The 11,511-nt window shown below is 45.7% G+C and overlaps 1 protein-coding gene across 1 annotated transcript in view; it reads left to right on the top strand.

Annotated features, from left to right (window-relative positions):
* Positions 1 to 1,119: 1,119 nt before the first annotated feature.
* Positions 1,120 to 11,511, top strand: part of ATRN (attractin) — a 165,335-nt gene continuing 154,943 nt past the window's right edge. Inside the window, 3 exon segments of the mRNA XM_081924761.1 lie at positions 1,120 to 1,234; positions 1,237 to 1,307; positions 1,313 to 1,731. Coding sequence (XP_081780887.1) covers positions 1,135 to 1,234; positions 1,237 to 1,307; positions 1,313 to 1,731 — 590 coding nt within the window. The 5' untranslated portion in view covers positions 1,120 to 1,134.

The following is an 11,511-nucleotide window of genomic DNA, read 5'->3' as shown; positions in this document are numbered from 1 at the left end:
AATAAAAGAGCAGCGATGGCCAATGTGGACCAGAACCACACCGTACACCAGGAAGATTAAAATCCTGCATGATGAACATGCCAACCACGCACCCCAAATGTGGGTATTAGTATCATTGATGTTTGTTTGCTACAGAACCTGTGCGGGAAACCTTTTTCAGTCTGCTTTCGCTTCAGGGCAACCATGGAGCGGGCACAGGCCAGAGGTGAGTGGTACCAGAGGCAAAATGGATGGCGCGACAAATGTAAATATTACCTTTGTACACCAACACCCCCTTGCACACCCCACTCCAAGAGGCATTATCAGAGTTCACGGACATATTCCAGCCCAGCCAAACACTTGTTTTTTTTTTGTTTTGACTATGGCAGACCAACACGGCTACCTATCTGTAACTTGTTGCTGTTGTTGGAGTTTAATTTAGCCCTCCCCCCTACTTGTTTGCTAAGTGAGGGAAATATAATGGTGCAATGCAGTCACATTTAACTTACTTTATTGAGCAGATAGCTTTCCCTGCTATGTATTTACTCGTTCTAAAAAACCCAATTTAAAATATTATTATTATTATTATTTAAAGAGAGCCCATCAGGCCCAAGGGAGCCTCTCTCATCCTGCACTCTGTTCTTGCAGAGGCCAATCCGATGCTGATGCAAAGCCCAGAAGAAGGGCCCGAATAAGAACATTTGTTGAGCCTTTTTAGCTGCTGCAAGATTCTTTCTCCCCCCCCCCTCCCCCTGCAACAGACTAGCACACCTGTGCCTCTGGAAATTAAAGTAACAGCACAGGTTCCTTGCACCTGCAGACCTGCTGCAGGTGGGCGAGGGTGGCTTCACCTGTTGAACTTCTGCCTCCCGCGACGGCCACTTGAACGGCAGCGGAGCTGGCAAGAGGGCGGGGCCTCGGACTTGACAGCTGGGCGGTGCCAAACCTGACGGAGAGCAGCCTCCTCCCCGTTTTGAAGGGCCTGATGGGAGATGTAGTCCGAAAAGTAGCTGCCGGCGACCTGATTGGGCGAGCCTGCTCTCTATCAAATTCGGCACCGCCCACTTGCGTTCAGCCCGAAGCCCCACCCCTCTCCCCGCTTAGGCGGTTGCCTGGATACCATCCGCCCGCCTCTCTACGACAGAGAAGAACTCTATGGTCTCTCTTTATCCCCCCTCGTCAGGGGCTCCGCTCGGCGCCGACGTCATCGGGAGCGGACACCGGCGGGAGGGGGCGACGCTCCGTCGCTTCCTCCTCCTCCCCCTCCCCCTCAGAACGGTTGTGTGAGGAGGAGAGCGAGCGCCAGGCCGGCCGCCGCCGCGCTAAGGTTGAGCCTCGCGGGCTTCCGTCGCTCCAGGGAGGAGGAGGAGGAGGAGGCCGCTCCGCAGTAGCAGCCGCCGCCGCAGCCCTCGCCGGCCACCGTCCGCCCGCGCGAAGCTTCTCGGCGGAGCCTCTCTCCACCGCCCCCCGCCCCCTCCCCGGGCTCCGTTCTCCTCACTGCCGTCCCTTTTCCCCTCAGGCGATGGAGCGGCGGGGCCGCAGGCGGCGCGGCGGCCTCCTCGCCCTCGCCCCAGCCGTCCTGCTCCTCCTGCTGGGTCCGGCGGCGGGAGCCGGAGCCGGAGCGGCCGCCGAGGCGAAGGAGTGCGACAAGCCGTGCGCCAACGGAGGGCGCTGCCAGCCCAGCACCGGACAGTGCGAGTGCCCGCCGGGATGGGTCGGCGACCAGTGCCAGCACTGCGGGGGCCGCTTCCGGTGGGTGAGGGGGCGCCCCGGGGGGAAGCGGGGGGGGGGTCGGGGTCTCTTTGGCCGGGGCGCTGGGCGCGACTCCGGGGGCAGCCTGGGCCCGACCTGCCTCACAGGGTTGGTGTGAGGGAGGGAGGGAGGGAGGGGCAGGGAGGTGTGTGCGAATGCTGCGCCTCTCATGATGGCCTGCTGGCGCCAACCCGCCTTGACATTACCTTCCCCAAATCCTGTTCAATTCTGCATAAGATTTCACCCGCAGTCCTGCACACACCTGGGAGCAACTGCAGGTTGGAGTTGTTTCTGGGTGAACGTGCCTCTTCTCTACGTGCTTGGTCAAGTCACCCAGTGACTCGGTCTAGTATAGAAGCAAATAATACTTTTATCCGACTGGCTGAAATCATGAGCCTCGGGCATATAGGTAATATGCACATTTGTTGTTGGCTAAACAGCGAAATCTGTTGTAAGTGCTAGTGAGCTCATATCTGGGGAAATGCAGAATGACAAAAAAGGCATTAGGCATGTGTTGGGGGTTGTTGTTGTATAATTATTTATATCCTGACTACCCGTGACAGGGACTTGAGGCAGCTGATATATAAAGTAAGAACTGCTAAAAACAGAGAAGAACAGTTTTTGTGGGTGACAGAGACCAGGGTGGGTGTTGCAGATTGCTAGGGGGCAAGGGGCTGTGCAATATAGGGGGGGCGGTAAGGGAAGAGTGTCGAAAGTTCTGCTATCTGATGTCTAAATGTGAGAAATTTAGGCCAGGACTGACTAACCCCTGTCCTGGGCAGGGGCTGATGTGGTCCCCTAACCACATTTTTTTTTCTTGACTCCCCCCTAGACATCACTGATTTCAGCAGTGGGTGCAAAAATAAATTTAAGAAATAATGATGGCACTGGGTGGTTTGAACTGTCTGTGCTCAGCCCTGTGCCCAGATGTCCTCCCCCTTAGTCATTGGACCGATCATTTTATGAGTGAGGAATAAGTCTGATAACCCCCTTCCTTCAGAACAGTTGAGGGAGGGGTGTGGTGCTGCTTTGTGCTTGTAGGTGTGTATGTTTTGCAGGTATAACTGCAGGAGAGTGGGTGGTTACACCCAACACTGGCATTCGGCCCCCGGAAGGTTGGCCAAGGGTGAATGTGGCCCTCAGGCCCAGAGAAGCCACCCCTGCTGTAGGTTGCTAGAGATAAAAGATAAAAGAAAAAATAGGAGATTTTAAAATGATTTGGGAATGAGTGCATGTGAAAATTGCATTCAAAATACATGATGAAAGTAAGTGCTGATGCCTTGGCTGTTTGTGCAGAAGACCAGGAAATGTCCTGGTTCAGATCTCGCCCCTCCTATGAACTTGTCTGGTGACCTTAGCTCTCATCCTCCCTCTCTTAAATAACACGGGGCTAATACTCACCTCATCTGGCAGGGTAATTACAAAGATTGCAAGGCAACGTCAAGGAGGTGCTTCGAATGCTTTCTATAAATGCTTAGTGTCATCTCTGACCAGGAAAACTGAACCAGAGTTTTTCTGCTCGTAGATGACACTAAGCATTTATAGAAAGCATTCCAGAGTAATGGTTAAAAGGTGTGGAAACTGTGAGAAGAGAGTTGATTTAAAGTATATATTAAGGAATTACTTTAATAACATAACCCATCTGGACTGCTCAAAGTGCCTCATGTATGTTATCTCAGTACTTCTTATAACAACCCTGAGTAGGCCAGTATTATTACTGTCACATTTCAGACGAGAGATAGTGGCAGAGAGAGAAAAGGTGCTTTCATGCACGCAGGCATTCCTTTGCTGTGGTGAGACTTGGTTTGTGGACTTTCCAGTGGCTGAAATGTTTAGCCAACATATTGCTCTAGTCCTTAAGTTGGTGACAGTTATAGCTTGGTGATTTTCATGGTGGCGTGGGAAGCAATGTCACAGGGGAGATATCTGGAGAAAACTCGGGCTGAGCTTTTTCCACATAGACCAGTGAGGATTGTGATAATAGCAACAACAAATACTTGAATGTGAAGCTTTGCTGTAAGACTAAGATTGCAGTCCTGTACCCACTTACTGGGCACTAAGTCCCACTGAATGTGCATAGGATTGCACTGTCACAAAGGAAATCCTGCCTGGGTTCCCTGAGCAGCTTGATGAACAGAGGCAGGGATGTGTGGTCTCGCAGGAGCTCTCCTCTCCCAGTTGGCTTTGTAAGATCACGTGGAGGAGTGTACAAAGGAGACAAGGATGGAAGCCAGATCAATGGGCCTGAGTTACTAAGCTGGGGGAAGTCTTTCTGAGGGTGCAGTATTGCCACTGAAAGTTCTGCCAGTTCCTACACATTTTTAAAAGGGAAGTGTGGAAAAGAGGCAAGCAGTGGTTGGTCTCTGTGTATTTGTGTTGTCGCTGTGTGAAACCATGGCATTTGGTCTTGCTGGTGAGGGCAGAAGGTAACAATTTTGCAAAGACAAGTTCCACAGAATTAACTTTGTGTGCTGCTGCAGACTAAATGTGCCATCTTAAAGATGGACATATTTATTATGGCACATAAGCTTTCATAGACTACAGAAGCTGTGCCACAATAATTTTGTTAGCGTTGCTGCATAGCTTTGCTCTTGTTTCTTGCTAATAGAAGTACTGTATGTGCATTTGTGTGCATTCACATTCAGATACATAGTGGGGAGCTGCAGGATAGATTTGATTTAAATCAAATCTATTTAAATCACAATTTAAATCAAAATTTAAATCACTTGTCAGTAAGACTTGATTTAAATCATTTTTTTTTACAGAAAGCATCATTCTTGCTGGTATAATCTTAATATTTACAGCCAGATGAAGGTTTCATTTTTGGAATAATAAAGTTTCAGAGTAGTTTTTACAGTTATATCAAATTTTTTTGATTTGGTTATACTATTGGATATGCATAGACAGATAATTATGGATTTACTGTGAGGTTTAATAAGTTAACTGTTTATATTTGGACAACTTTTCTGCTGTACTATTTTGGAAGGAGAAAAACAATCATTTCCTTAATAACAATTTAAACAATTTATTTAACTAAAACAATAACATTATAGCATATGCAGTGCTTTTATTCTAAAAAAATGTTTAGGGGTACTCTCATTTTCACTCAAGAAAATTACCATTTTAATAGTTCAAATCGGGGGGGAAATACAGTAAATGGGCAAAAGTACAAAGATTCAGAAAATGTTTAGGGGTATGCGTACCCCTGCGTCCTCCCAGAAAAAACGACTGAGCATATATATCCACATTTGTTAACTGATGTGGTTAAACAATTCTTTAAAAAACAACAAAAAACTTAAGACTGAGTTTTAGCACACATGAAAAGCTTAAAACAAATCCTTATTTCCTGATGAATAGCCTTTGGACTATAATGTAACTTAAATAGAAAACTATTTTTAGAAGGATCTTTCCTCCAAAAGGATTTCATTTTAAAAATCTGATTTAAATAAAAAAAAATCTGATTTAAAATATATATATATATATATATATATATATATATATATATATATATATAATCATTGATTTTTATCCACCCTGGGGAGCTGGGTTTTAGGAATTTAGTGCTTTATTAGGGGCACCATTGCTCACTGCTAGAATCCTAAATAGGATCAGGTGTGATATATGAATGCGCTAAATGAATAAGAAAAATAAGCGGCCTGTAAATTGGTTGACTAGAAGTGTGTGCAGTGATCATTGGTGAAGAACTAAGTGCTCTATGTTTTGCTGCTTACAACAGCCTTGAAAATTAAGCCCCAAATTACTAATACATTAGAAATGCCCACCTGCCCAGAAAATGTTATGGCACCTTTTTGGCCCGAAAGAAGAGAGGACCGCATATCTTCTAGTTTCCGAAGGCTTTCTTGCCTGGTGGGGATTCTGACCTACCAGAGGTGAGACAATAAGTTTCTTATTGATGAGAGAGTTCTTTTACCTGATCTCATCTGGCAGGGAGTTTTCTAGAGTTTTTCTGCACTGATGGGCACAGCTGAGTGTGAGTTGTGAGGTAAGAGGATGGGTTAAAGATTTCACTTGGCAGTGGCTGGGCAAGATTCTATGAACCAGTGTTTCTCATTATTGTGTATGGGTTCAGAACCTGTGAAGCAGGTGAGTGGGAAAGTAGGTTGGTTTGAAAATTTGGTAAAATGAGCCAAAAAGGCATTGATGCCTTTTTTGGTCTGGGTTAAATGAAGATAAATCAGCATGTGTATGACATTTAGTTAGCTTCCTTTGCCTAGCAGCAGTTCTCAACTAGTGGGTCCCCAGATGTTGTTGGACTACAACTCCCATCATTCCTGAGCTCTGGCCTTTGTAGCTAGGGGTGATGGGAGTTGTAGTTCAACAACATCTGGGGACCCACAGGTTGAGAAAGGCTGGCCTAGATGCAATGAAGCAGAGTGGGCAGCTGTGGGTTTCTTGTCATAGCATCATTGTGGGAAAGAGGCATTCTGAGTGCTCTTCTCAGAAGTGCTGTTGTTTTTGTGTTTCGGGCAGGGACTGGAATGAAGTGCTGTTGGTATGGTTCATCTGGGGATATAGGTAAAGGTAAAGGGACCCCTGACTGTTAGGTCCAGTCGCGGATACCTCTGGGGTTGCGGTGCTCATCTCGCTTTACTGGCCGAGGGAGCTGGTGTTTGTCTGCAGACAGCTTCCGGGTCATGTGGCCAGCATGATAAAGCTGCTTCTGGCGAACCAGAGCAGTGCACAGAAATTCCATTTACCTTCCCGCTGGAGTGGTACCTATTTATCTACTTGCACTTGACGTGCTTTCAAACCGTTAGGTTGGCAGGAGCAGGGACTGAGCAATGGGAGCTCACCCCATTGTGGGGATTCGAACCGCCGACCTTGTGATCGTCAAGTCCTAGGCTCAGTGGTTTAGACCACAGCACCACCTGCGTCCCAGCTCTGGGGATCTAGTCAGGCATTAAAAAATATTTCTGGTACAAATAGGACAAAGTAAAGAATTAGAACTCAATGGGAACTCACAAAGCAGACTTCTGTGCATACAGTGGAACGTCCCCCCTCCTCTCCTGTTCCCTTCAGCCCTCCTTGCACCCTCAAAATCATCTCTGGAGGGTTGAGGGACCCTCCAGAGCATATTTTGTGGGTATGTGCAGAGGGGAGGGGAGAGGAAGTTGAAGTCAAGATGCACCATTGAAAGTAGGCATGTGAAGCTGTGGCTGCAGTCCAATGGCTGTGTTGCCAGGATGTGAATTACATGCCTGGGCTATGCTGATAGTGAAGATTATGTTTCCTAAAGCATTTGAAAGGAATTACTTACTTTGTCAGACAAACCCAATGATTAATAGGGTTGCCTTTTTAAAAAACAAGGTATGTCTGTGGTTTACCAGCCTAAGAAAAAGAGAAGAGTTCAGCATGAAATCTTAATTCAATATGTCTCATACTGTGAGAGTGTGATGCTAAGGTGAGGTCCATTTACTGGTAGTCCCTGGAGAAAGGGGCTTGTGTGACTGAACCTTTCCATAGGTGGTTGGCATGAAGCAAGGCAGTATATTATAGAGTACTAGGGTGCTACTCACTTTGGCTTATAGTGACGGTATGTTAGATCACCTCGGTTTATAATGGCCTAGCAGTAAGTGACAATTGTTGCTTGGGAATTCTAAGAGAGAAAATAAATCACTGCAGCTTTGAAAGGTTTAGTGAACCTTCCTTATTCAAAATGATGTACAAATGTATCCAAACACAGAAAAAAAAACCCCCTGCACTCCTTGATCTGAGGAACCATCGTGCAACATTCGGTTATAATATCTTACAAAGTTTCCAAATGCATAAAGAAGAGAGAAGCAACTTTCCAAAATATGTAGTGGATGGACCAGCTGAGGAGAGAGCAGACTTCCAGATGTTATTTAAAGGCTGGATGCTTTTGCATGTATTGTGGTTCAGAATGGATTTATGCTGTTCCAAGTGGGTCTGTATTGCAGAACTAGGACACTAGTGAAAGGACCTTTTTGTGTTATCTGGGACACCCTCTCTTAGGGGAATCTTGATTTGGGGTGATGGCACAGTAAACATATGTGTTTATGTGGTTGTATTCAGGATGAGTCTTCCCTCCTCTTACATCACATGATCTGTTAAAATAGATGCTGGCCTCCTTGCATCACAATACATGCATTTATTCAAGGGTGATTGCGCTGGAGGGGAAGATGCAGTTGCCAAGCCCTAAGGACCAGTGTAAGGACAGGGCATAGAGTCATCCTTAATTGGGAAGCTATGTTTCCCCATGAGTTGCCTGTAGGAAGAATTATGGAGTGGGTTCTTTGATCAGCTTTGTAGCTGTGATCATGGGATAGTAGGCTTGCCTTAAGTGGATGGAGTTATTGTTGCAAAGGTGATGAATTGTGTGTGTGGGTCATTAGAAAAGTTGCTCAGAAGTTTATCCCAGTCAGTAAAGTTTTCATGGCATATTGGTGCTGGAAAAGGGGTGGCATCTGTGTATTTCGGTCAGTGTTAATTTATGAGACAAAAGAATAGCTTTTAAAATGCTTTGTCCCCCGCTCCCCCTGAATTCTTTCTCTTTCTCTACATAACTAGGTGACAGAAATGTTGGTGCACAAAAGCGTACACAGTAATATATGCTGTGATGCCTTTAAGGTCATAGTGTGACTTGATTACTTAATCCTCAAGTGAGAACGAGACAGGTATGCTCAGCTGTCCTTCCCTCTCTTAGCATTGTTCACTGGTTCGTGAGTGATGATTCTTATGTGTCCAAAATGGTGGTACCCATGCACAAGAAGAAGCTGTCTGCATGCTGGGAAACCAAAGAGGGCAGAAATCTCCCAGCATGGGCCCGTGAGTGAACCACATGCATTCCTCACTTTCTTCTGTGCCCATTTCAGCTTGCTGTGATCTGACCTTCTGTGAAGTGTGTGCCAATATACTCCTTTTCTGTGAAGTGTAGGATGGGGAGGGGAATTGGAGATGCTGGCTTTATTGCTGTAGATGAAGGTAGATTCCCAGCCCTCTGGTGCTCAAATAAGAAGAGGCCATGGTAGGTCTCTGACTCACTTGGTCCTATACAACAAATACCATTATTCATTAGCCAGTGATGTTGTCCGTTATTGAATTAAACTTTGGTCCTAGAAGTAATTCCTTTATTTGCTGGTAACCATACAAAATCAGGCTTTAATGGCAGGTGTCTCTAGTTTGTGGCAAATACTGTTGAGTAACAAAAGCATCCACGTAGCTTGTTCTTATTTTAGAGGCCTGCATTTTGCTTTAGGATACAACTCTGTTGCCAGAACTAGCTTGAATATTGATAGCCTTGCAATGATGCATTTGGGTTGCTATTTGTCTGGCTTTGCATTACAGCAACAGCCTTGAAGGTTATATGCAGGACTGTGTGGGTTCTCCTGGGCAGATGAGTTAAATTATTTCCCCATCTTCTTATGAATAGTAAAGTGCTTCCGAGCTATTTAGAACTCGGCAATTTACACTTTATGGAGGCAGGTGTGTATTCATTGTGCTTATGTCGTCTCCTATGAGTGTGAAGGAGAGGTAGACCTCTCCAGACATGCAGTAAAGTACATCGTGTCTGGGGGAGCTGTGACCAAAAAGGGAGCAGAAAAAAAGCTGCCTGAGCAAACCTGATAATGTTATCTCTGGTTTTATGTACTAACTTTTAAAAATGTGGCTGTATTGTGCAAATATTTTGTAAGTTCTTGTTCTGAGTCCTGCAAGACCTTCTTTTGCCTGACCTATTTCCTGTCATGGTCCGGTTCATGGGCGATCAAAGTCCCAGCTGGGGATGTCGGGACCGGGGGCAAGATGGCAGAGTGGGAGCAGGAACGGGAGTCCAGAAGCCAGGAGTCAGGAAGTCAAGGGTCCGAGCATCAAGGATTCAAGGAACCAAATGCAGCAAGGCAGGGAACGTGTTGCTGTGGCAAAGAGCCGAAGGGAAATGCTGACCTAATATCCCTTCCCAGCTCTTGCCACCGGGTGCAATGAGTTACCAAGCAGCCTCACCTGTGCAGCCGCGTCTTGCCTCTTCAGAACAAACTTAGGAAGGCCCCAGTGCTGTAAAGTCCTACTGGTCACAGGGCCTGGCTCCTGCACGTGCTCCTGACATTTCCTTCTGACCTTGGAGGACAGGGTCCTATACAAATCTGAGCTCCAGAGGTGGCTGCTGAAGGTACAGGAGGCCATCTTGTTGTGAGTCCTGCCAGACCTGCTCCCTGCTTTTTCTGGCCTATTACCAGCTGGTCTGGAGGGTGGACCTCACTGATTTCAGCTACAATGGGAGCTATCTGTTGCTTAGGATGCCTAAATACCATTAGGGAGGGGTTTTCCTTAAGTGTTATTGCCAGGGTCAAGGTTTAGTTCTGGAGCTGCATTAATTTTTTTTGCTGCCTGCATTATGCTCTTGTATTTTTATTCTTAGACCTTAGTATGAGCCATTAGTGGATTGTTTAATTTTGTTGCATCATTGGAGATGTTTTCGTAAGCTTGTTTAAACGTGAAGTCTTGTCAGTGAATTACATAAACTTTTCAGTGTTGTCAGCTGTTGAGCAGGGTTTACTTTGCAAAGGTGGTGTACAAATAAACAATGATGGAAAGTTGCTTTGAAAGCCTCTCAGGGCTATAAATATTCAAAATAAATAAGCCACAGCAGTCCAGTGAATCCGTGGAGGTGTACCTCTCTCTTTCATGCTGAAGGTGCTCTCTGTAAGAAACCTGAGTGTACACAGAGCAGACACACCTGGAGACATAAAGTATGCATTGGATCTATGAAAGTCAGGTTGATTGAAACCATCTCAAAGGGAAGAAAAATGGGAATAGTTTTAAATCAAGCTTCCCAATTTGAAATTCATACATTTCGTGAACGGGCATGAATACTAGATGGGTTTTGTAACAATTAAAACATCTTGGAGTGCAGCCAGATACAACCTAGGAACATAATCAATTTTTTGGGGGCCAGGTGCCTTTTTCATGACAGAATTATGGCTGCTTAGAGACGAGACAGAGACTTGTTTGGCTCTCTCCGCCTGCGTTAAAAGTGGAAGCCAGTTCTCCTGTATATGTGCAAGAATGCCGAGCAAGTGGAATGTGGAAGCGCCAGTCATTGGAACACTTATTGACAGTAAGCACTGTTGAACAAAGTGGGACTAATTTCTGAGCACTTGTGCAGAAGAAATAGGGTTGTAGGATTCACAGTTAGTACTTAAAGCTTTCCGACGACAAGGGATGGTAGCTAATGAGTAAAGGGGTGTTTCTCTGTGAAATGGAATACTGCATGGATGTTTACTTTCCACATGTATTTATAAGTTCAGAACTGAAAGCATTGCAGAGCTCAGGATGTTGGAGAGAATGAAACAGGAGCATAAGATCCATTTGTATGGGCTCAGGTAGTTGAGTGGTGCTTCTGAGAAAGGAGTGCGCTGTCAATTGCAGCAAGATTACCTTTACCTGTGTAGTCTTTTAGGTGACTACACAGTCTCCCTAGTGTCTACTCTGTTTTTATTCTGCAGTACTGAAGTGTTGTGCAGAGTTTGGCTGTCTTGCAGCAGCTTGGGACTTGGAGGAAGTTGAATGCAAGTCACATGTTTGTGTTGGATGATTGCCTCTGTATTTATGCTTGCAAAATACATGCCTTTTGTATGCCATTGCATGCCTAAGGCTACAGTCTGATGTACCCTTACATGAATAAGTCCCACGAAACTCAACAGTTCTTTTTTTTTAGTGAATATGACTCAAAACACAAACAGTCCCCCAAAATTTTGTGAAGGCGTCCGAACATGCAAATAAACCTGCAAATCAGATGTGGGG

The sequence above is a fragment of the Podarcis melisellensis genome (assembly GCF_964234715.1).
Source record: "Podarcis melisellensis genome assembly, chromosome: 9".
Taxonomy (NCBI): domain Eukaryota; kingdom Metazoa; phylum Chordata; class Lepidosauria; order Squamata; family Lacertidae; genus Podarcis; species Podarcis melisellensis.
This window is presented reverse-complemented; position numbering and strand designations above follow the sequence as displayed.